Source organism: Botryllus schlosseri, chromosome 2 (genome assembly GCF_051294905.1).
Source record: "Botryllus schlosseri isolate E-star chromosome 2, Bs_hap1, whole genome shotgun sequence".
NCBI classification, from domain to species: Eukaryota; Metazoa; Chordata; class Ascidiacea; order Stolidobranchia; family Styelidae; genus Botryllus; species Botryllus schlosseri.
In genome coordinates this window covers 19,687,728-19,713,747 of record NC_137237.1, presented here as the reverse complement: position 1 = coordinate 19,713,747, position 26,020 = coordinate 19,687,728, and the positions used below count along the sequence as shown (strand labels likewise).

General features: G+C 40.8%; 2 protein-coding genes across 3 annotated transcripts; one reads left to right on the top strand and one right to left on the bottom strand.

Annotated features, from left to right (window-relative positions):
* The first annotated feature begins 1,174 nt into the window (after positions 1–1,174).
* LOC145434055 (uncharacterized) lies at positions 1,175–16,788 on the top strand. 2 transcript variants are annotated; one of them, XR_013913261.1, is made up of 6 exons: positions 1,175–1,816; positions 5,883–6,021; positions 7,209–7,331; positions 14,531–14,649; positions 15,027–16,240; positions 16,426–16,565. XR_013913261.1 is itself a non-coding variant. In XM_080311337.1 (6 exons), the coding sequence occupies exons 1-6, from the start codon at positions 1,465–1,467 to the stop codon at positions 16,610–16,612; spliced, it is 2,010 nt and encodes a 669-aa protein (XP_080167463.1). In that variant the 5' UTR covers positions 1,177–1,464; the 3' UTR covers positions 16,613–16,788. The 2 variants fall into 2 exon arrangements, 1 of the variants encoding a protein (XP_080167463.1); XM_080311337.1 differs by having other exon boundaries at positions 1,177–1,816; positions 15,027–16,116; positions 16,426–16,788.
* Positions 16,789–19,393: 2,605 nt separating this feature from the next.
* On the bottom strand, positions 19,394–23,610 carry LOC145434054 (uncharacterized). The gene is made up of 4 exons (XM_080311336.1): positions 23,451–23,610; positions 22,454–22,630; positions 19,689–19,782; positions 19,394–19,624 (listed from the first exon to the last, which is right to left on the bottom strand). Exons 1-4 carry the CDS (start codon positions 23,554–23,556, stop codon positions 19,462–19,464), a joined length of 540 nt encoding a protein of 179 aa, XP_080167462.1. The 5' UTR covers positions 23,557–23,610; the 3' UTR covers positions 19,394–19,461.
* Between the last annotated feature and the right edge of the window lie 2,410 nt (positions 23,611–26,020).

Sequence of the window (26,020 nt, the reverse complement as noted above, 5' to 3'; positions counted from 1 at the left end):
TGTTTCGTGCCCTATTGAAACTGTACGCTACAGAATAATTATTGTCGATTCGGTAAATAATACAGTTACGTCACGGATCAATTTTACGGAGAAAACGTTTGTGACGCCGAAGGAAATTAGGAGCGGCATTCGTCCCCCGTGGTACGCCATTGCCTTTGATTAGTTTTTTTGGTCTGGTCGACCCAGTGGTCTCTCCCACCACTGATGTGATGTGATGTAGTCGAATGGTAGTAGCATATCGCACGGTAATTTGCAACTTGCAGGGCAGTGCTTGCTTGTCAACCCTTTTGAGACACACTTTTCACGCTTACACAAACGTTATATACCCCAGTCGTGATTAGCTAGTGGGCAGCATCGGATGACTAAAAAAATGTCATCACCCTCGCCCATTCCTAATCACAGCCCCGCTACAAGTTGTCAGTTTCACGTGAGCCCGAGTCGCCAGCCTGTCGTTTTGCTGTATCTGACACACCCTTGTACAGTGTACACCCCATAAGAGTTGGTACTCTATTGAAAACTTACGGTGCACCCGGTTGAAATCCAACGCCGAATGTGCCATGTGCTATGTGTTGATGGTACTGCAGGGCTCGTTGTTAAGCCCTGGTAAACCCGGCCGAACCAAAAGCTGTCAGAAAAGATCCCGAATATGTGAGGGTATGCTTAGCATTCGGCGGTACTTCCATAGCTGATTGAAACACGTTTTATGTCTTCTCTAGAAGTGAAAAGCCATATTTAAAACGTACACGTGGTAGACTAGGAATTTCCCCTGTTATTTTGACACGTTGATACATTATTAAATTTATTCCCGAATGAATATGACTCAATACTCGAACCTATGTGACTCTCGTGATGAGCCCAGGCATATGACTAAATCGCGGGATGCCCGACTTTCAATTTAATTTAATTATTTGTTTTAATATATCAATTATCAGTTTAGGATAAGCTTGAAAATGCAATAACAGCAAACGTCGTTATTGCTTATACTGGAACACTATAAAAGATGCAACAGTGCAGCGTGTGTTAACTTGACACTGTCTCAATAATGAATGGCGGAGAATTTGTAAAATCTCAAATATGATATGGTAACTATATTTCAAAAGTATCCACGTTTCGTTTGGAAATAAGTCCCACTTTAGTTAATCACTCTTCTAAGTTACTCCTCGTCGGCCAAACGCTTGCTTTGAGGGATGTCAATTCGTCTAATCTCTTTTGAGTAACGCCAATAAATACCCACAAAACTTGTTCAGCTTTTCTTGAGAGCTCTCTGATATTCTTGTCACTACACAAGAATGAAAAAGGATAGCCTTTTGAAAGATACTTGGATGTGAAAAGATGAATAGCGAACTGTAAAATCTTATACCAAACGTTTCACGAAGAGCTGGTAACATGGTATTAGTTCGTCATAGTAGTATTTTCGTAATGTTTTTAGATTGGTCGGTCGTATGAGTTCGCAAGAGGCGTGTAATGGGAAATGCAGAATCTAGAACCGTCAAACACACAAAAGGCCGATCTGAAATATCAGTGAAGTCGAAAAATAAAAATGAAAAGAGTCGCGGCACGACTGCTGTTGGCCATCCAACTTCAAACAGTAGGCGGATCTTTAGTAAGTCCAAGGCAAATGCTGACACAAAGAAGTCGAACAATGGAAGTACCGCATATAGCAATTTTCAAAAGAAGGGTATGTCGCGCGAGAAAAAGAACCCTCATTCAAGCAACACTAAAATTTGCAGTACAGCAAAGAACAAGTTTTCATCTGCGAAAAATCCCAGCTTTACCAGCAAAACCACTGGGTCAATTTGGAAGGAATGCCACAACAGTGAGTAAAATATATATATGCGTATTGGATATGGAAATTATGGCGGGTAAGCTAACCGGTGGAAAATCTGTGTGCGTGGAAACTGTTGTGATATAACTGTGACAATGCTAATGATGATCATGCAGACTCGAATCTCCTCATTAAGATAACCCATCGCCCAATTAATCATTCGTGTATAACAATATTATGCATATACATTAAACAATTCTAAAAATAGATCGATATGTAGAAAGTAGACACCCCTCACTCATTCTTCGAATATTTCATTGATACACGCTAACACCAACCTAAGTCCGTAATGTAAAGAAAGATATTAATAAAATCATTAGTTGAAGAGCTTCTTGGAGGTACAGAACTTCAATATACAATTGAATAGTATATATTCATATTGAAATGAGCCGAATATTTTCGCCTAACACTTGACGATTACCCCTGACGAGTGTCAGCCGAAAACATTCGGGTTCATTTCAATATGAACACACTATTCAAAATCAGTAGTATTTGAAAACATGTTTTGGGCATGCGCCAGCAAAACGATTCTCGGGTTGTTTAGCGCTGCATGTCACCAAACACGGCACTACGCAACAATTCCAACTGCTATTGGTCTCTTGATAAAATGCTATTTATTCATGCTGTTCTCTCTTACATCGTGTCACACGAGGCGCATCCCAGACATTATAATTATTTGAGTAATGGACACAGTATGGCGCTACCCCGTAATCAGTTTACTTAGGATACATAATATTTCAATTACTAAACCTTAATAGTCCCCCCGTAGAATTTTGATCGGGTGAGTCATCGGACAGTCGTTGGGGTTCCGATGATATTCAAGGAATGTTGATTGAGACTTATCAAACCGTTTGGGGTTTATTGGAGAAATCGACTGGCGGTATGTCTTAACATGGTCTTATCGATAGCAATCATTAAGTATATCCGTGATTCTTAACAAGTTGTTGTAACAAGGCTGTAAACAGATTAGATATTTATTTATTTTAATTTCAACGAAAGCCCAGGATTTACGCGATTACGCCCAGTGATTACTTTGCTAGTGACAGTGCGGCCTGGTCCTGATTAGAACTATAAAGCCAAGTTGTAAAATTTTTGCATAAACATTCCTCGTTTTCAATTTGCAATAACTAATCCATTTCGTAATGTGAAATCAGTTTTTGACACATTCACACAACGCACAACCACGAGCAGCTTGAACCCATGTAGAGAAAGTTACTCTGTTAAAGGTTGAGGTATATGTGAAAGCTGCACAGAACATAATAGGCATGCTCATTTTCGTTTCTTGAGATCGCCGGATCATTCTTTTGAAACGTCGAGATTGTATGGCTTCGCAAAACCTTCTGACAGCAATGATGCATTCTTGAGAACGGAATGAGTTTGAGTTATGCTGAAACTCCAACGTGTTCAGCAACGTCAATAATCATTAGTAATTAGTAATATCACATACACCGACACTCGATTTCGAGCGAATGAAAATAACAGAACCGTTGATTATTATGAATTTGGACCAACCAGAAGGCACCTTCAAGTCGAAATAAATATAACCGATTTCCTTTTACCGGAGTGTGAAGACAGGTGCAAAGTTTTCGTTATAACGCTTCGTGACATGCAATGTATAATTTGCCTTGCGAATGTAACTAACAGAGCTTTGAAACTATATTGTTTACACGTTTACACCGTTAAAGTAGACAGTCCTGGTATGCTCAATTAGGATACGATGTGGAGAATATCACACCTTTAGAGCGCATACTTTGACGCAGACCGTAAGTACTCAGTGTATGACTGATAAGGAATTTCGAGCGGTACATGCCCTATTGTTAACAATCCGCGCCAAATTTCAACATGTTTGCCAAATGGTATCGCTTCGTATAGTTATGCAACGTGTTGATCACACAAGCCGTATACTTCTAGGCCTCTGGTTTAAATTTTTTATCTTATGACCCATTAAATTAATGAAAATATGCCCCCTTCAGCAACTTTCAATGAAAGCTTAATCGTGCTATTTGGGAAGCTGGAACACTAAAGAAAAGATTTAGCTCCTAGTTTTTAATAGGGGTCATCCCTTTCGCGTGATCAAGCGCTCATCACGGCCTCATTACCATAATGTATTGTCCTTCCAAATAAGGACAAAACTTATAAATAAGGACGGTACGGTAACTAGGGCTTGGAACAACAATTCGACAACTCGAATCTGAGTTTATTATAAATTTTTATGATTGTAGTCGAGCTATGAGAGATGATTTTTCGAGTACTGAAATTATACGCTACTAATGAGTTGATTTATCAACGCAAATTATGATTTCAATACTATTTTCGGCAGTGTAAGGGTGTAAACCTCGATTGGTCGCATCGCTGCATACGAACCATGTATAGTAAAGATCCACGCACGTAATGGCATATCCGTGAAGTATCGACCTACCCACAACATCTCTGAAGTGGTGAGCAGCCCACAGAATTGCTGCGGCAGGGTCGAATAAAATATGCCTCGGGAGTCGGGAGCGACGCTTCAGATGGAAAGTCTCCAGAATGCATAGCCTCAATTTTACATCGAGAGTGTGTCCGTCGCTTATCGTGTGGGGGTTCGTTGACGCTTGATCCTCGTTTCCTTGCGAAGTAATTGCGTTTACTGCCATAATGTGAGCCATATACGCCCGGGGATGAAGAGATACCGTCAATTATTCCAGAGGTTGACATCTTTTCAGTCAGGTTCTGCAACTCTGCTTCAACGAAGCGAAGTTTTTCTTTGAGGTCTCTTCTGGCTTCTGCCCCACGTATTTCACTGTGCCGGCGGGCATTATCCGCATTCTTATTCGCTTTGTCGATCAAACCTGGTCGGGAAATTAGTTTGGTATGGTATAGCATACGTCTCGAAATAGGATCCCCGAAACAATTTTAAATTTTGGAGCATTTGGATCAGCTCAATATCGCCATACTTAAAAGGGCACGGTATTCTAAACATCATGCGATCTCAAAGTAAAGTTGACAGTGTGAAAACCAATTTGCAGCCATTTTCCTCTGAAAGCCACCAGATGGCCTATTTTCGAGTACTGAAATTATACGCTCGTTGACACTAAAATTTAATTTCTCAACTAGAAGCACGTTAGTGGAATGACATATCTGTGAAATCGTGAATAACCCACGGCATTGCCACAAAGTGCAATGTAGTTGGTATGCCAAAAACTGCCAAATTATCATCATGTGGTGAGAACTGGCATTATAGTTTGTGGTCGCATGAAAAGTAGCCTACGTACTTGAACTTTCCGCATCATTTATACTATTGTGGCGTTATTATGATTGTTACACGATTAGCCGATCCAGGTCGAAGCCTGATTCAGAATCGAATCACTCAGGTACTTGAATTTTACCAGCCCGAACTGTTTTTTTTTATATTCATAGTGTTTCGACTACATTGGCCATTTTACACCAGGCCGTTATACTATATTTTTGATTCCGTATTTACCGTCTTGTAGCACGGCCCACTTCTAGGCGCTGATGCGAATTGTAATCCTGACTATATGCAAGCTCTATGGCTCACGAGTTCACGAGTCACGGCTCACAGGTTGAAACCCCCTGTTCTGGGTATTTGCGTGCCTGAAAAATTAATCGACTTACTGAACACCACGTGAAAGCAGCTTTCTATGTTTGCTAATAAATACTAAAATATATACATCTAAACATGAAGCGGATGAACGCATATCCCAATCGAGTCTGAGTTTTTGAAGAGCTTCAAGGCGGTACAGAACTTCAATATACAATTGAATAGTATACGAATAATTGAATATACTATAGTTCAACCATGTAATTTTATTACAAACAGCTCAAATGCTGTTTTCAATGTTTTTTGATTTTGTTATAGCGGGTGAATTTGTCAAAAAGTATAAGAGCTACTGCTCTTGAGAAAATAGGTCCGTGTGTAACAGGGCATGTGATCTAATTTCCCTTGTTCTCGAAGGTGTGTATAATGCCCCATGTTATTTGTCCATAACCATTACCACCACGAAACAGGCCAAGTCATCGTGTGACGCAGCGTGATGTATGATGATAATGTTGATTATAGGGAATTCAAACGCACGTGCATCTGGAATGTCCTCGGAACAAGAGTCGAAAGCGGTAGAATGCAAAGCCGGAAACGGAAATATTCAACACGCTAAAGACTTAACGGCGATGGTTGATGAATGGAAGAAAGAAGAAGAGAGGTACGTTCCACCACGGCTGCGGACAAACAGAAGTCATCTGAATATTGGATATAGGAGGCACAGTTAGATGTGGCGTCACTATTTCGGTAATGTCAAAATCACGAGGCCCAACATGCAGCAGCCTCTTCAATTGAAGAGAGCTCTTTAATGACAGTGAATTTGGTTGTAGGCAATATTTCACAGGTGTGGTCAGTCGTTGGTGATATTAAAGTATAATTTACTAGATCCCAAGGATAGAATTAGCGACTCTCAAGTCATACCCAACTCCTCGAAGTAGTAAGCATGTAGTCTGAAAACTACTCTCAAGTATCTAGTTTTTTAAGATATAATAAGACGATGCATCGCTGACATATGTTTGTCAATTGCAGGCAATTTCCCAGATGTATCTTTACTATTAACGCAGAGTGACTATATTGGCCCCACGAATAAGGTATGAGTTTCGAAATCATATGCTCTTGCCGTGCCGGGGGCTGAACACCCAACGAAATATGATTTCCTACTGGACAAAATATAATCTAAATTGTCAATGGTGAAGTATATAGCCTCAATGACTTCTGTCGTACTAGTGGAATATGTTTAAAAACACAGGAGTGGTTAAAGAATTCGTTATTGGTATACAAGTAGAAGTGAACAACGATTTCGAAGGCATGTAAAACTATTTCTAGTGGAAGTATAAGATGAAGTAGTAGGAGATTAGGTCGAGGGGCTGGATACTTTTTGCAGGTAATCGGGATTGACTTACTTTTGAAATTTCAGGTTCGCGACTAACTCAAAATGATTAATAACGCTATACAAAGGTGCGATTTTCGAAACTAAATTCAGTTACCGTGGTCCAGGGACTTTTGGTATGACAATTTCACCCATAACGTTTATGCAAACATGCCCCAAAACTACTTTATATATTACAAAATGTAATTACTTTTACCTACAGCACTGTTATGTAGAATTGGAAATAGTTTAATAAAAAACACATTTTACAATGGTCATTTACACCAGGTAGACGTTCTCTATTATGATTTCGTAAATGCCGACTTGTAGCACGACCCACTTTTAGGCATTTTTTTAATAACACCGCTTACGCGGATTGTATGGCGAGGTCGCGTCCTAGTTGTAATACGGGCCAGTCAAAATGAATTGCGTCACATGACACTAGATCGATCGCCAAGCCTGTCGTCTCATTCGGTCAGACTGCAGAAAGATTACGAGGAAGCACAACAGCGAATACGATTGTCAGTCCGGCAAGAACATCAAGCGAAAGCTGAAGCTCAAAACTGGAGAGTCCAACTGGAAAAATTGGGGCACTGTCACAGGTTCGATCGATCGCACTTTTCATCGCATCAGCGTGTTCTCACATGCGTATTCCAGGCGTTTGAAATCGTAATGGAATTCATTTTTATGTACCTCGCTATTTGTTCTACTTGTCATTACCGCCTAACCCAGCTGTGAGGATGTGCAATGTATTGGACAAGCGAACCAGACATCACTAACGCGATGAATTCGAAAAGGCTTTATCGTAGATGCAACGCTCATAACCGTTGAATTGGTAATGGTGATGTCTAGACCAGTGGTTCCCAACCTTTTTGACCTCGCGGACCGGTAAAATTTCAAAAAATCTTTTGTGGACCGGTGGAGTTTCAAAAATTGAAATTAACCAAAATGTAAATTATGCTACCGTTTTTTGCAAGTATTTGGTGCTAGGGATTCGCATTTTGAGGGTTTTGATTGTAATTAATTATGTCAAGTTCATTATGGCATCCAGAGATTGTAAGGTTGTGAGTCTGCTGAGTCGGCCGCCGAGAGTTGTAGACAGTTTTTTCACGCCGATGGCCGTGGATTTAACCGACAACGCCAACTCGAATAATATTTTTCTCTTCGACAAAATCGAGAGAAGAAGAGTTTCGGAGTAGAACCAAGCGCCTTGTCGTGCTACATTGTTCATTGCCCAATACGACTAAACGTAAGCTAGGCTACTCTGGCTACTACAAATACTATGCAATGCACGAAACGACATGACAACAGCTATACATGGACATAATCTACAAAATGAGCACCAAAAAGGCATTTGGTCAGTCTACCCTCAAAACTGTTTATCTTGGGTACCCGACGTTTGGATGGATGTATTCACTAGGGATGGTGTGAACGTGAGGTTCACGTTCGCGTTCTGTGTGTGAACCTCAGAAATTTAGAGGTTCGCGTTCACAACAGAACCTTGGTGGGTTCTGCACTGTGAACCTTTTGGTAAATTGCAATTTTCACTCCATGATAAGATTTTTGGCTCAAATTTATTGCATTTCAACTGCGTGCCACTCCATGCATGGTGCTGGCAGCATAAAAAATTACCACTAAACGAGCATGCACCATGCACCTCGACAACCTTAAAAGTTTTACTTGCTTTGTTGCAACATTTTCTCGGAATATCCAGCTTTCCGTTAGTGAATATTTAGTGACTCTCTGCGGTGAGCCTGACCCGCAATCGATATACGTAGTCAGCGAATGATGCTTAGTCAACCAATCAATGACATTGATATCGTCTTCTGATGTAAAAAATCGAGCGGTCGTACTGGGTCAATCTTGACTTCATATCTTTACTGTATCATTAAAACCAGATCCGTGCGATTAAGGTGCGTGCTACTGCTGCACAGCTTGTTGTTTGTGGTATCGGTAGCGAGTATAGAAACCCGTTGTACACTCTGCTCAATATCAATGTAGCAATACTCAGACTCCGAACACATTGTCCGGTCTGGCTAAGACCGTTAAGGCGTAAGCTTATATTCCTTGGTAAGTCCTCGTCGAAATTGTTGGCAAAGCGACGGAATGTACTGATTTTATGCAATTATTATATCCTTTGATTACCGCGGTTGATACATTTAGCGACGTTTAAAACGCCGATATGTACTTCAGCATTGTGGCATTATGTGGGCCGAATCTTCGCTAGGTATCGTGTACGTACATTAATATAGGGCATAGGCTTTGAAAGAAAGGGTTGGAATTAGCAATATGACGTCACGAGGTTCACGTTCGTGTTCACACAGAACCTTTCAAAAAGGTTCGTGTTCACACGAACCTGAACCTTTCAGAGGTTCACACCATCCCTAGTATTCACCAGTACCTGTGAGCACATTCAATCTAGTCAGTGTAGACAAAGAATCTATGTAGGTTAATCGCGCGAAGCATATATATTGCATATATAGTGTTATAATTTTTTATCCTCTCAGAAATATCAAATTCTCCGGTAGAACTGACTGAGGTGTCGTCTTGGACAAGGCACGTCCTTATTTCGTGACCTGCTGTCTGTAAAATAGTGGATAGATGTTAAAATGGCCCAAGCGTACTAAACTAAAAGACGCACACTATCAAAACTGGTATTTCTTCACTGGAAAATAAGATTTTTTGTGGGATGGCATTTGTCCTGTGGGGTAGTGGTTGCCAGAAGAGCTAGATTTGGCGACTGCCATATATGTGCCTATGAGCAATTATAAATATATATATTTCGATGTTTTCGGTCAACAGAGGCCAGTCCTATTCGACTAAGGAAATCACGCTGGCTAATTTTTGGCACAATTTTCGGTGTCCCATATGGCAGCCTAAACTTCATTATGTATTAGTGCGTCGTGGCGCGGCAATGCTTGACGCCAAAATGCCAATTGCAAAATATCACGCGTATTTCATGGAGGAGCGGCACCCAATAAGCAAGACATTTCGTGACGCTAAATTGTGCAAGGCTCGCAAAAAAGTTGAAAAAAGTTTTAAAAAACCATATACTTTATATCCAATCACGAAATAGGTTTGAGCCTCCTCGGCGACCCTCGATTGGGGGAGGGGGTATGGGGTATGTCAGTTACGGTCAGGTACAAAATGAATGAATCGAAACGAATGATCGTGCAAACTGCGCGGTATAGCGAGTCAGCTCGCACTTGTAGCTCACATGTCGTCAAGTGACACGGCTTGAACTTCGAGTGAAATCGAACATGTTTCCAGACGTAATGTTACCTCACGAAGTTCTGAATCAGTTTGAAATTTGAACTTTTTTATTCAATTAATGGAAAAGCCTTCAACATGTTGCATTTTGAAATTAAGGTATAAAATCGAAATATTCCAGGTGGACCGGCAGGAAAGTCGTCGCGGACCGGCGGTTGAGAACCAGTGGTCTAGACTCATCAATTATAATATTTCATTTGAATTGGACATATGATGATATAGATATGATGTTAGGCACATAATAAGACTGTACATTTCCAAAATTACACACGTATGCCCAGGACCGTAACTGCCGCACCCCAAACCCCCCAATTGGGGGGGCCGAGCTCAAAGGGGCCCCAAAATTATTTCGTGCATTAGCAGAAATTATAGAGCATTTTTTCAAAATTTATGCAACTTTTTCAAAATTTTTTCGCGCTGTGCGCGATTTCAAGTTGACACATATCTTGATTTTTGGGTACTCTTACCCCCCCCCCCCCCCCCAAAAAAAAAAAATAAGCAAGATTCATGGAAATGGGCATATCGGCGTTGGTCATTATCGCGCCACGATGTACCAAGACATATAAAGTTTTAGGCCATGTAACATGCGACTCCAAGAAGTGTGCTAGAACGATCGGCAGCGAGAAAACCTTGGCCGAAAAGGACTGCCCTTATGCTGACCGAAAACTTCGTTATATATCCAAAATACACATAGGTTTAATTGTCCAAAGGCGCCTAAATGACTGGCGCCGAATGTTCCTGTCTTGGCAATCTGAACCTCACAAGACAAATACCATCCCGCAGGGGAAAATTATATACCAGTGAAGAAATACCAATTTGAAATCGTGTGTGTCTTTTAGTTTACTAGCCTACGTTTGGGCGAATCTATATTTTTTGATACAGCAGGAGGTCACGAAATAACATTATGTTACATTACACGCCTCACTCACCTCTACCTGTAAATCTGATTAGGTGAGCAGAGAGAGGGTAAAAATAATAGCAATATGTATGCAATTCCCGATCATATTTACCGATTCGATCATTAATTATAGAATTTTTTCGCGCTTCGCGCGTTTAGACGAGAAAAGCTGACTCAGTAAACGGAGCCCCATGTTAGATGATATGATAAGTAGCGGTAAACGGCGTACAGTGTAGAGCCTGCGTTGGGTCTGGGGGGCAAAGCCTCCCAGAAGTTCGTCTTATCATCATATGGGGAGCCCAAGACCCAAGTTTTTTTGGGGGGCTGACGAAGTGCTGTTACGGCCCTGCATATGCCCAGTTGGCTCTTCAAAAATGATTTTTTTTCTCAAATCATACTGGCTACTTGATAATTTAAGCCTACACACCAAATTTGGTTCAATTCCAACCAGCAGCCGCATTGCTACAGGAGAATGAAGTTTCTATTTATCATATAAAAATAAATAAATTCAAAATTCAAAATTTTCTGTTCACCCCATGAAAGTGATACGATGTTCACCAAATTTGGTTCAATTCCAAACAGTGGAAGCGGAGTTATTGGCGTCGAAAAATTTGGATTTTAATAAAATAGTATTTACGGGCACCACTATAATAAATAATTAAAGAATTGATCACCGTAAATACTATTTTTTCATAATCCAAATTGTTCGATATTGTTCATTATTTCCCGTAACTGCTTTTTGTAAGGGTTGCCCGACATATGAGCATGCGACACAATGAAAAACGACAGTTCAGCATGGAACACATCAGCATGCGTCACTTCAGCATGTGACTGTATAACCCAAAAACTTACCCTAACCCGAAACATAGCCTAACCTAACCTAACCTAGCCTAACCTAAAGCCTAATCCTAACCCAACCATAAATCTAACCCTAACTTACCCCTAACCCGTAATTTAACCCCCATGCTCATGTGTCGCATGCCAAATTGTCGCATGCCGAAATGTCGCATGCTCATATGTCCATTGTCCACGGACCTTTTGTAAGACACCGCTTAAGCGGATGAAGTGGCGAGGAGGAGCGTAAGTAAACTTCCAACACTTAGGTATCGGAATTCTGAAGTCGACCTCGAACCCGCACCCGCCGGTGTTGCAGTCGCGGATTATACCACTGCGCTATCTCGCCACCTCTGTCGTTGAAATACATTCATTAAATACGATTTATTCATTGTACATGTGGATAAATAGGCGAATAATGTATCGATTTAGCAATCCGGCCGCCAAGTACTCATTTTCCTATATCCGGCCCGCCGACTGGAGACGTTGCCCGCCTTTGCTCTAGAGAATGGGTTCTCAAACCGGGGTATACGCGAGAGAATTTTCGGGGGTACGCGAGCAACGTCATTTATCAGGAATTGAGGCAATATTCTGCAACGGTGACTTTCGGAAATATGTGAAAATCGAGAGTTAAGTTTAATATCATTCAATGTAGCGTTTATCAAGGCTTAATACAACCATTATTTACATTGCCGTGTAACGTAGCCTCATGTTCATTATCCGCAGTGAAGTTCTGTTTCTCTACTGTCGCATGTGATAAGAGTTACTACGTAGCCTAGGCCTACTGTCAATATCGGAATAGTTTTATCAGAAGTTTCAGAACCAGTATCATCGCTTATTATGAATGCTCTACTGGCTTTTATCACTATTGCAATCTTCTGAATTTTGCTCATGTATAATGATGAGCAGGCTATAGTTTATGGAACAGGTCTAGCATGGCAAAGTCGATACCAGCAGTGTCGATAAATGTGTGAAGAATCTTTTGCTCTTTCCCCTTCACTTCCAATGCCAGACTTACCGGCGAAGTAGCGTCAAACGTCATCTATCGCAGTCGAATGATGTTTGAAAGTGTAGATACATAGCCTGTGTGGATATTTCCTTCAATTGCGCACACTGTATACAACATTATTTGTGAGGAGTACGCCATACATGTAAATAATTAATAAGAGGTAGACGAAGTGGGGAAAGTTTCAGAAACTCTGCTCTAGAGTCTAGACTGTAGACCAGGGGTGGCCATAGCCAACCTTTTCGGCCAACCTTTTCGGCTACATGAGATTTTACGAACCATTCCGCGGGCCACTTGAGTGTTGATGACGTTTTTTTGATCGCCCGATAGGAGCGATTCAAATTAGGTGACGTTGATAACAAGACTTATAGCCTACTACTGCGCTTTAAAATTGATAACAATTATGCCGTTAAAACTCTGTGTGCAACTGTTCAGTGTGCAGTGTGCACTGTGGAGACATGTCCTGGTCGCGCGAGGCGCGAGATTTTTTCAAAGGTAATGAATGAATTCGATCAATGAATATGGTACTTGCATATTTGGGGTCGCCTCTGTATACCACTGGTCATATTTGGCAAGGACAGGATTATTCGGCGTTCAGATATCGCAATATCGAAGGTTTCTGTGAACATGCCTCTACCATTTTGTGCAAATGTTTTATCGCCGATGATCTCGTTGCGAGCGCACAAGCGAAGTCTCATGTTGGACTACACGTTATCTCCTAATTGCGAATATAGTGAGACTCAATTTTGTACATTGCGCGTATTTGCGATTTTCAGGAAGGGGCTCCAATACTAAATGCAAGAAATCGAGTGACAATAAATCATGCGAAGTGCTAAGAAAAATTTCAAGTCATAAATCTGCTACGAAATATTCTACTGTATGGTCATATACGAAGATCTGCGATAAATGTGGCTGGCCCCTCGATACGCCAATGCGTCGGAACTGATGTTTTAGTCATCATCAAATTTCGCGGTCAGGCTAATCAAATCTTGTTTGGCCTTGCAATTTTACCTGATGTTATAAATAATTTCTAGAATTACCTCGTGGGCCACTTATGGCCCGCAGGTAACGGTTTGGCCGCCCCTGGTCTAGATCTAAAGCTAAAGATCATCATGATTGCAGTATCATAAAGATTCGATGAGTTCATTCAATTGCAAATTGACTTCTCACCATTTAGCATCAGAAGGTCACATAACTATTCTATTGGACTAAGGTTGCATTTAAAAAAGTGGTGTTTTAAAGCACTTTGTTACCATGTTTAAAACATGACTTTAAAAAAAAAATTGTGTTTTTCTCAAACGTTGTATAATCATGCCACAGTTGTGAAAATATTTTCTAAAAAAACATGTAGCATGAACCTATGAACGATTGGCACCCACTATAGTCGACGTATGCGATATGGGGTGACTGGAACTCTCGAAATCGTCGTAGGTTCAACACTTATAGCATGTCTATTGTAGATATAGATCATTGGTACGAAATGGGTATTCCGGATGATGATGACGGCCGACGTTAAAAATGCTGCATAACGATGAAGCCCCGGCCAAGGATATTTTTGGGCTGTTTATAACAGTTATCGGGAGCCTTTTTCGCCGAAGGAGACATATTTACCCAGTATTTTCAATTGTTAATTTCGATCCACTGTGACGTCACAATTAAGGATTCGCGACGTCATGGCTAAAACAAAAAAACATTAAAAAAAAAACAACATATTTTGAAAAAAAATATTTTCAATTGAATTTTGTGTTAAATGCAACCCTATATTGAACTAACGCTTGAACTCGTGACGGCAGAGAAAGACTTTTTCGACAAGCCACGCTGTTGCGAAGTCAATTGAGACAGGCGGAGGATCACCTTGCCTCAACAGAGCAGAAAGTAAAGGGTCTGGCGATCACCAACTCCAAATTAAAAGGTTCCTGATACTTTGCTATTCATTTTGTGACGGCCCAGCATGATATAACTCCATAGACCTTTAAACCAGTACTACCCAACCTTTTCAGTTCGCGACCCCCTTTTAATGCAAGTTTCATTGTGCGAGCCACTATGAGATATGGCCAAACAAATGAGAACGTAATCCGGCGTCCAATAAGTCGTATGAGTAACGAGTTCAACTAGATGCCCACAAGTGAAATTGCGCGACAATTCGAGTAAACGAATATGTTTGGCAGACAAGAATAGGCGTTTAATCGTGGCGATATTACTTTTAATCCAAATGCTCCCAAATTTCTAATTGTTTCGGATATCCAATTCTGAAACGTATGCGATGCCAATAACTTATTTTCCGACCAGGTTTGATCGACAAAGCGAATAAGAATGCGAATAATGTCCGACGGCACAGCGAAATGCATAGGGAAGAAGTCAAGAAAGAGCTCAAAGAAAAACTTCGCCTCGTTGAGACAGAGTTGCAGAACTTGACTGAAAAGATATCTACCTCTGGAATAATTGACGGGATCTCTCCATCACCGGGCGTATATGGGTCACATTGTCGCAGTGAACGCAATTATTTCGCAAGTAAACGAAGATCAAGTCTCAACAAACCCCAACACGATAAAAGACGGACACACTCTCAATATAAAAATGAGTCGATGCATTATGGAAACTTTCCATCTGTGGAGCTTTCCGCGATGCAGCCGCAATATTTCGAAGCTCCGCTCCCGAGGCACATGCCGGTATTCAGTTACAACTCATATCCTTATCCTGTAGCGGTTATGTCGAACTCTGACCCCGCGGGTTACCAATCATGGCCAACATCATCAACTAAGTCACTGGGAGGCGCGCAAAGTCGCACTCACGTATATAACAACGCTTCCAGATTTCAACGTGATTCGGACTCAGACAGATTCGCATATTTCAACACAGCGGTAATAAAAAAACCAACGTTTGTTGATGAAAGCATATCACCCCGCATAGCTTCCAGTGAACATTCGAACACGTCAACAAATCACAACCGATTCGCATTTCCCGTCCCCCCGTCGTATTATTCTCTAAACTCCGACAAACCTCCATGCGACCACGTCCTATCAGCTGCACAATACCATGGTTACTGCATTCCCAACACAGATGCATGTACTCCAGTCACATCCAGTATGACCAGCGCCACAGGGCCTGCGGCCTGTGGCAAATGCCACGGTTGGAACAAGCAAAGACTCTTGGTACAGCGGAGGGAGATGTATAACTCGTTTGCGAGAGCTCGTGACCGCCAACTAGCTGATTCTATAAAAGTTCGACAAGGTTCCGTGGTGCGATCTCCTTCAACTGTTAGCCCTCGGACTTATGCGTTGCCGCGGGGTAAAGCTGCCGATGGTGTTACTAATTCCATGTATCGCTCGTGCACGTGCATGCCACCAGTTAACCAAGCTGCTGCATGCGAGATGTCAAGGTATACAGATAAAGGCTCGTGTCTGTTTGAAATTTAGCATTTCCAGCTATGACATCTATAATCGTACGTCATAATCTAAATTGCATCAAATATTTCGAAGTCTTATCTGAAGAGAATCTTGAAGGTAAAGAACTTCAATATACAATTGAGTAATATATTCATATTCAAATCGAAAAAGTACTCGGATAGCTACCTCCGGTTATTATTCAAATAGTATCTCCGCAATTTCTGACGAATGATTCAGATTAGAATCAGTCTAAATACCGAATAATCGTAGTAATATCATGATACACCTACCTTCTATTACAGCGCTTCACGTACATTTGACGGACCTCAAACTGAAGAATATTCCATGGCATCAGCCGCGGAAGAACTGTACCCCTCCAAAATAGAAAATGTATATTTCGGTGATTTCGAGCGATCGGCCTCGTCGCTTGCTGTTCTGAAGAAACGGACAATTGGTCGCAGAACCGCGAATCAAAACAGAACGAGATGACGACACGGCGAAATCAATGATATCAATGATATTTGAATTTGGCCCGGGTCGCTCTCCTGGGCATTTAACCGATAACAATAACCCAGCACTGGCGTAGGCTGGAGTCAATACGAGCATTCTAACAATTGAACATTTACGCTATGTGTGGAAACCTTGCAATATAGCCTATATCAGTATCAGTATAGGTTTATTAGAAGTTTCATCATCTCAAAACACAACAAGACTGCGAAACAACGACAAGATAGAAAGGTGTCGAAAGGACTTGGAGTAGAGAGAGAGAGAGAGAGAGAGAGAGTTCTTTTATTCGTCAACCATGAAATATAGTAAAGGCAATGTCCACAAACATTCACGTCCAATAGTATACATTTTTTGAATTTTTTCCTCACTATAATTTGCACGGTATCAGACACCTACCCGGGCATAGGCGATGTAGAGAGGAGGCACAGTTGCACATTGAATGAAGAGTAAGAAGATGATACAATAGGACAAGCATGTCATGGAAGGCGAGATCGATATGTTAGGTCGTGGTCCGGTAAACTTGAGGGCTGACTGGTATTTATTCAGTAGAAATTCCTTGTATTTCGACTTGAATGTGGACAATGACATGGACAATTGGACATGCTCGACGACTGTGGGATAGCACGCGAGATACTGTTCCATAAATTAGGTCCGGCATATTTGATAGAGCGATGATCTTTCCTGTCGACTAATTGATAGTAGGCTACGTAGTATGGATGCACGTATTGTATTATAGACGGATATTAAGCATAGAAAGAAATTCTGTCTTACAATTCACGGCGGTTCATTTACGCGGTAACGAGGCGAGCGGTACCGGCGATCAACGGACGACGTAACTAATAACTACGACTAAAAAAGGTTGGTACCAGTGACAAAGCTTCACATTGACACGGTAATAAACCTCAAAATCTGACTGAACGTCGTCCGCTGAGCGCTGGTAACGCACGGCAATTCAGTGGTTTTCAACCGGGGCTCAACTCATGCTGCCTATTGGACTTCTCAGGGGTGCCGCGAGAAAATGTGCTAAGCAAGGTCGACTTAGAACAAAAACTAAAGAATCCAAATTCTGGACATTATATTATTTTTATCTGCCCAAATCTACACAAATGTAGCCTACAATCCAATTCAACGAACAGACAGGGAGATACCGAAACTACCAAGTACGGTCTCTCAATTTGGCATCCAACTCGGCCTGTTGCAGGATATAACGGTGTTCGATCTTGATCTTTCTTGTTTAGGCTTCCTCGATTTCTTTCATTCCCTTTACTGAATTCGTCCTGCGTCGGGTCTTTCTCTGGACTTTTTTATAAGGACGATGGACGTAGAAGAGGAGAACGGAACGTACTACTGCCGATAATGAAACCGGGTCCTCCACATCAATGGCAGCTGAACGCCAACTCGTCCAGATATATATAGTAGCATGCAGGAAGTTGATAAGTAGGGCGATTTTTTTGACATGTCAAAAAAAGTCATAATTTTGTCAAAATTGTGGCGTTTGGTCAAAAAATGTCAACATTTTTTTGCAACCTGCATTTCGTTGCATAGTAGATTTTGCACTGTTGCATTTGACACTACAGCTTTTAGCCTACTTTATAGGCGTATGGCTGTAGACTGCCCATTGTCTGCTCATTATGAAGCATAAACATTCAAATGAAACAAATAGGTTGACATGGCGTCACCATTGTCAGAATGAATTAATACAGTGTGTCACCAGCAGTATACGCACAACTTCATTGTTGTCAGCCAACAACTGCTGCTGTTGAACGTTCTTTCTCCACCCGAGAATGTAGGGAAGTATCTTTCGTTGTTCTACAACAAATTTTAATTATTTCTACCATAATACGTGATGTAACTGCTGCAATTCTTGATAGGGCCAGATTTCGTAAAAAATAGGGAGTTTTTTCATGTAAAAAATTGTCAGTTTTTGAGTCAAAAAAGTTTTCCCAGGTCAAACTACTTCGTTAGGACAGACAGTTCCAACCAGAAATGAAGATAAAAGTAGTACAATTTGGGCCAATGGTTCTCAGTCTTTTTGGACTCATGGTTCTGACATTATGTGGGAAACGCCTAATTTGCATACGTTAGGTCAAAATAATGTTTTTTAGGTAAAAAAATGTTAAAATTTTGACCGAATTCTGACCTAACGTATGCAAATTAGGTGTTTCCCACATAATGTCAGAACCATGAATCCAAAAAGACTAAGAACCATTGGCCCAAATTACAGCAACTAAGCCGTTTTGGTTCTCAAGACACAATCGCTTCGTAATTGCGGCTGACAACTATCTAAAATTCTGTCTCTGTCGCGACAGTGTAACGGTGAAGATTAGAAGTGCCTGACAGAAATTTCGTGTTTAAGGGTTAAGAAGAAATGACGCGTGGGACGTAGTTTATTTATTTTGTCCATAGCACAGGGATAGGTGGAGTCGAATCGCGCCTTTCATGAACATCTTTTAGATGCATGGAAAATTGCTTCTGCTGGAATTTCTCGCATTGCCGACTTCAATATGGGACGATATCAGTTTCCCCTTCAACCAGCATAAAGTTGACTTTCGGAATTTCATTGGTCAGTGCTAAGCGTACTTGAACTGTGTAAGTGTGTATCTAACAATACAATGCCAATCGCTCGACCAATAGTGTCTGCGCCGTCGCTTGCTAGGTCGCGATCTCAGCATTTGAGCCCCCGCGTCAGTGCTAAGCTATGACCGTGAACATTTTTTCGGAGAAAACCATTTCAAGTCGAAATACAATCAGACGCGGCCCAAGTTTGACGTGAAAAACAAATGTATTTACTTGATATATAAAATGCACGCAGAGGACAGGACTAGTTCGACTCATTCGAATCTTTCTTTAATGACGGGAACCACCCAGTCGTCGATTTTTTTGTGCCTGGTGCGTCTGTGCCTGACTCTGCTCTGGCGTTTCAAGAGATAGTGTATTCTTTTGTCGATCTGGTTTAGAGACTCGGCGTGCATCCTGCCGCCAAATGTCTCTCGCCTGTAAGTGTGCATTTTTATTGCTACAACAAAACACAGTCCCATAAAACAAGTAAAGCCCATACCTTTTCAATAACCGCTGTAATTCAGTTAGCTTTTGTCCGCGTATGTGTAGGGGGCCTTTGCATAGCACATTGGGGTCCATGTTCAGATCGTTGCCTGGAATGTGAATTATTATTACCTATGATAGATATAGTGTATAACGTAAATTGAGCAATATTTCAAATGAAAGGAGTGGACATGGAAGCTATCACTGCAGCGGTAATTTCTACCCGAATAAACAGCAACGCAATGATGCAGGCATTGATGGTCAGTAATAAGGTACTTCTACTTTTCCCGAGTACACAGTCAGATTTTGCTTACTTGCACTACTTATTCAAGTGGTTGGGTTTTAGAGTTAAGAGTAGGGCAAGTTTTTGCAAATTTTGCAACTTTTTTTTACAGCTTCCGGCAGCTTCCTTAATACTCGTAAGATATGTAGAATGCTGTTTTAAGCTGTTTGAAGGAATCTTATAGTGCAACATTTTGCAACATTTTGTAACTTTTTCGATTTTTCATGAAAGTATTTTTAACTTTGGTGAAATACACGGCCAAATTCGACTGAGATACCGTAAATCATCACTGAAGTAACGCTTTTACGGGTATTTTGGGAGCTGAGCCGGGAAGTTGACCTTTTTTTTTAGTCAACCGAGCAAAATGTGGTTTTTTGGTGCAACTTTTGTGAAAAAATAAATGCAACTTTTTACTGCAACTTTTGTCAAAAATAAATGCAACTTTTCACGGATTTAACTGCAACAAAAACTTGCCCTAGTTAAGAGTAATTCCATTTCTACTTGAAAAATATATTTTTATGTAAAACTACGGTACCTATTTCTATATTTTTTATTTTCAGAAGTAGAAAAATATTTTTGTCATCAGTTTGTATCACTTTCATGAGCAAAATTGTCACAAGAACCACGTGAAATAGCCCATGTACCAAGGTAACTAGTAGTGCAGCTAGTCATGCATTATAGCCACCAAGATACATCTTTCAATATTAAAAGTAATCTAATATTGTCTTTTACTAAGTAATTAATGGCTTCATTTTTTACTTCTACTTGAAGTAGTTTTGACATATCTTGCAAATAGCTGTTCTAATTGCTATTGAGTATAAATGTACAGCATTACCTCTACTTGAGTAGCAATGATGACTATACTGATCACCTCTGGCTACAACTAGCTGACTTCAAGCCTCAACTTCTGAGTCTTCCTAAATTAGGCGACCTTTCAACCAAATCTCCAGTACTACTCCAGTAGAAGTAGAAGTTACGCCAAAAATTCGTACTTAATTACCGTTACAAGTCGCAATTTTCAAGATATGTCCAAACTACTTCAAATGTAGTAGAAAGCGCCCAAGCAAATGGGTTCGGATACTACACTTGGTCAAGGCATTGCATACTTTCGTAGTAAATCAGAGATGGCTACTTTCAAGATTGAGTGTTGCACAAGGCTACAAATATTCATGGAATCAACATCTCTGTTACATAGTGATCAAGCTGCAGCGGGTCACAAAGCACCATGAAATAATCATGGTAAAGAAATATAGAATGATTTTCTTGCGGCCATTCAAAGGATAGATATTTGAACTTTCAAAGTCATTACTACTAGGGATGGTGTGAACGTGAGGTTCACGTTCGTGTTCTGTGTGTGAACCTCGGAAATTTAGAGGTTCGCGTTCACAACAGAACCTTGGTAGGTTCTGCACTGTGAACCTTTTTGGTAAATTGTTATTTGCACTTCATTATAAGATCTTTGGTTCAAGTTTATTGCATTTCAACTGCGGGTCACTCTATGCATGACGCTTGCAGCATAAAAAATCAACACTAAACGAGCATGCACTATGACCACCTTAAAAGTTTTACTTGTTTTTTGTTACCAAAAATTTCTCGAAATATTCAGCTTTCCGTTTTGAATATTTAGTGACTCTCCGCTGTGAGCTTGACCCGCAATCACACAACATCACGAGCGATATACGTATAGTCAGCGAATGATGCTTATTCAACCAATCAATGACATTGATATCGTTTTCTGATGTAAAATATCGAGCGGGCGTACGGGGTCAATCTTGACTTCATATCTTTACTGTATCATTAAAACCAAATTCGTTCGATAAAGGTGCTGGCTACTGCTATATAACTTGTTGTTTATGGTATCAGTAGCGAGTATAGAAACCCGTCTTACACTCTGCTCAACATCAATGTAGCAATACTCAGACTCCGAACACATTGTCCGGTCTGGCTAAGACCATTGAGGCGTAAGCTTATATTTCATGGTAAGTCCTCGTCGAAATTGTTGGCAAAGCGACGGAATGTATTGATTTTATGAGATTATTATATCCTTTGATAACCGCGGTTGATACATTTAGCGACGTTTAAAACGCCAATATGTACTTCAGCACTGCGACATTATGTGGCCCGAGTCTTCGCTAGGTATCGTGTACACTGTACATTAATATAGGCTATCACTTCATTGAAAGATAGGGTTGGAATTTGCAATATGACGTCACGAGGTTCACGTTCGTGTTCACACAGAACCTTTCAAAAAGGTTCGCGTTCACACGAATCCGAACCTTTCAGAGGTTCACACCATCCCTAATTACTACTGCTACGATGTAATAATAGATGTTACTCAAATACCCAAAGCTTAATACTCTACTCGAAATCATGGTAAATTTTGCCCATCCCTGTACATAATAAATAACAAAATATCATTGGCATAACATAGCTATAGGCTTGCACATCAAGTGTCCCAGACATAGAAGTTGCAAATGGATAGCGCGCATAATACATACCTAATATATCAATGAAATCATACGCTCCGAAATAAGAATTATCTTCTCGCCACAAGTCTATTGATTGCTCCATTGGTACATTTGGTGCCCATGGTTTGCCAGTATATCTATTCTTTGGCCAGTCATCATTTTTCACCCATCTTTTCCGGTATTCATACACGTTGCCTTTATGGTCTCCTAAATTTTGTTAATAAAGACGGTAGTAAAGAAAGTTCTATTAATATTGACAGCTCCTATCCTCATTTCGATGCAATAATTGACTTTACTAATGGGCATTTGGGGTATACATTTTAAACACAGAAGTAATAAAGGGAAAACTATTACAATTGTCAAAGCAATTTCAACTCAACCAGCATTTGTCAACATGCTTTCACTATGTGCATGTGCAATAGAGCGGACAATCTTTCAGACAACAAAAAATTCTGATTAAACTGTCTTGTATATGTCCAACACTGCTAACGCATGAGCCAGTAGCTGAATTGAAGGAAAACCAATCACAGTCAGCACCAGACACGCACAATTCACAGGTTGAATAGTATGTTCATGTTGAAATAACACCTGAATATTTTTGGCTGATAATCGTCAGCAACTGGTAAATTCCTATTCTCTACTAGTTGCTGACAATTACCCCTGACGAGCCAGAAACATACGGGTTCATTTCAATACGAATATACGACTCAATTTTATATTGAAGTTCTGTACCTCCGAGGACAAGGAGCAATTCACAGATGGTACAGTATCAGTTCATTTATAATTTGATCAGATCAAAACACCTATCATTATATAATCATCATTCAAACCCTATTCGGTTCACATGATAAAATAACGCGAATGGATGAGAAATGGACATGTAGTAAATACAGAGCAAATGTTGCACCGGATGCTGAGTGGTAACAGAAACAGACCAACAGCCTTACTGCACGGCACGAAAAAATTGATAATTTCAAGTGACAGTACGTGAAGAAGAAATGAATGTAGAAAGTTTGAACGCACGTACCCGCTAACTTAGTGTTGCATGAAAAGAATCTTATATATTCCTGGAAAGATTTTCTCTGCATAAGTCGGCACCCCCTCAGCATAGACGTCATTGTTTTTACTGACATACAGACACAGCAATAATCTCAGAAATCCCGATCTTTCACGTGCAATGCATGACTGCTCTCTATCGTACGACTCCTTGAAGACACTACGCGGTCAAATATACTTGTTTGGGATTACGCATAATGGCGTAGCTCAGCAATACTTTACAATGGAACGGGAACACAAATTTTGTTGACTGCGATAGGACAGATGATTTGGACTAACTGTCGCGCGCTGAATCCAAAAATGACATCATTTTTCTCTGTAATGTCAAGCTTTTAAACTATGCACCCACCACTTTGTCTTATAACCCACAAAAAGTACCTAAGTAGGCAAGGTTAGTAATCTATAATAATTAAAAGGATGCATGCACTGCACACTGCAGTGGCTGTGGTTGCACACTGAATGAAAGTAAAAGAAGATAATATAAAACAGGGGTCGCCAACTCAAAACGGGTCGCGGGCCACTTTTCAAATTTCGTAGCGGCCGCGGGCCGCATGAATCCAATATTGATATAAAGCAGTGATTCCCAACCGCGGCCCCCATCTAGCCTTCTTGCGGCCCCCACAAAAATATTGAGAAATCGATTTATGAAAATATATATATATTTATAAAATACTCTTGCTTGGCTTGGAGTCTAGAGTTTTCAATTAGGATTGCAGGAAAGTTGTGAGTAGACTGCTGACGTTACGTCACTGCTGTTTCAATGCAATGTGTCCTAACTTTCCAGTTGAACAAGCAGTAGGGGCTACCTATAGATGTAGCTATAGATATAGGTATTGACAGGACCGTAACTGCCGCACCCCAAGCCCCCCAATTGGGGGGTAGCGAGCTAGAAGGGGGCTTAAAATTATTTAGTGAATTAGCATAAATTATAGAGTATTTTAAGAAATTTTATGCAACTATTTCAAAAAATTTTCGCACTGCGCGCGATTTCAAGTTTCCAAGTACCTTCATTATTGGGTACTCTTCCACCAAGATCAAATACCCAAGATTTATAGAAGTAGGCATATCGGCGTTGGCCATTACCGCGCCACGACGCACGAAGACATATAAAGTTTTAGGCCATGTAACATGCGACTCCAAGAAGTGTGCCAGAACGATCGGCAGCGAGAAAACCTTGACCGAAAAGGACTGCCCTTACGCTGACCGAAAACCGGTCAATCTGATTACGTGAGCAGAGAGAGGATAAAAATTGATACCATTATATATGCAATTCCCGATTATATTGACCGATTCAATCATGAATTATAGAAATTTTTCGTGATAAATAGCGGTGAACAGCCGTCTAGCCTGAGGGGGGTCTGGGGGGCTTCGAAAATCGGTTTATCACCCTATGGGGGGGGGGCAAGAGCAACGTTTTTTGGGGGGGCTGACGAAGTGCTGTTACGGCCCTGGGTATTGATAACTAATTTACGGATAGATTTGCAACAAGTGACTCACGATTGAATACGCCGAGATGCGTACTGCTTAACCGGCAAAAAGCAGCATAATTGGTAGTCCTATAGCTCGCGACCCAAGCGTCCGAATAATTTGATTTGCCGGTGTTTATCGAAAGCAAGTGTCGCACTGATTCCAAAAATACGAATTGAAATCTCGTCAGGGCAATAAAACTACTCCGAAATAGCCACCAAAGGTTGATTGTTCTGAACAACGGGAGCGCGGCAACACAATGGCCAGTGGCGTCAAGCGAATGATCGGAACAATGCCAATTTTCATATTTTGGTGACTATTTTGGGTTCATTTCGTTGCCATGGTATCAGTGCGGCCCCGACCGTACTCGGAAATTCTGAATTTGGCCCTGCCACCGAAAAAGGTTGGGAACCACTGATATAAAGTCTAGGCAACCACGGTTTTAAACTCTACGCCAGTACAACGATGTGCTGCCAAACATAGGCGATATGGACATAGTGACCACAAAAGAAGTAATATTTTAATAAAGGAATAAAATGAAACAAAAGATCAATGTCGTCAATTTCGTTATATTTTGAACTCTGAGCTGTGCACGATACCTGGGAACGCTTTTGGAGGTTAGCGAAATACGACACTATAGCTGAAAGAACATCTCATCGTCAAGCTTGATCTTGTGGGAAACCCTAAGCCAGTGGTTCTCAAACCTTTATGATACTGAAATATTTCGCCCCCTTCTTATCGTCATATCACAAAATGTACCCATACTGTTAGCAATCCCGACGGATAGTTTTATGGCGTGGCTGGTTATGAATGTTGATGAGAGAATTCTATAATATGAATTCGGGACTATTCACAGAGCAATAACTATAACTATGAAATCGAGGTAAATCGCGCGGAGCGCGGGAAAAAATTCAGTTGACCGCAGCTCCGCGCGCCCTTCAAAAGCTTTCAAGCCCCTACAAGGGGACGCGTCCCCACTTTCAGAACCATTGCCTTAAGCTGTTTTCTAAGCGCCTCGGTCTTGGCAGTGTTTCGGCCATTGAACGCCAATTTCAACATTCCAAAATGTTTTCT

Coding starts and splice junctions, on each gene's coding strand:
- LOC145434055 (XM_080311337.1), top strand. CDS start 1,465: ATGGGAAATGCAGAATCTAGAACCGTCAAACACACAAAAGGCCGATCT. Junction 1,817..5,882: donor TTGGAAGGAATGCCACAACA/GTGAGTAAAATA, acceptor TGTTGATTATAG/GGAATTCAAACGCACGTGCA. Junction 16,117..16,425: donor GCTGCATGCGAGATGTCAAG/GTATACAGATAA, acceptor CTTCTATTACAG/CGCTTCACGTACATTTGACG.
- LOC145434054 (XM_080311336.1), bottom strand. CDS start 23,556: ATGTCAGTAAAAACAATGACGTCTATGCTGAGGGGGTGCCGACTTATG. Junction 22,631..23,450: donor ATGCAACACTAAGTTAGCGG/GTACGTGCGTTC, acceptor AACAAAATTTAG/GAGACCATAAAGGCAACGTG. Junction 19,625..19,688: donor TTACAGCGGTTATTGAAAAG/GTATGGGCTTTA, acceptor GCACACTTACAG/GCGAGAGACATTTGGCGGCA.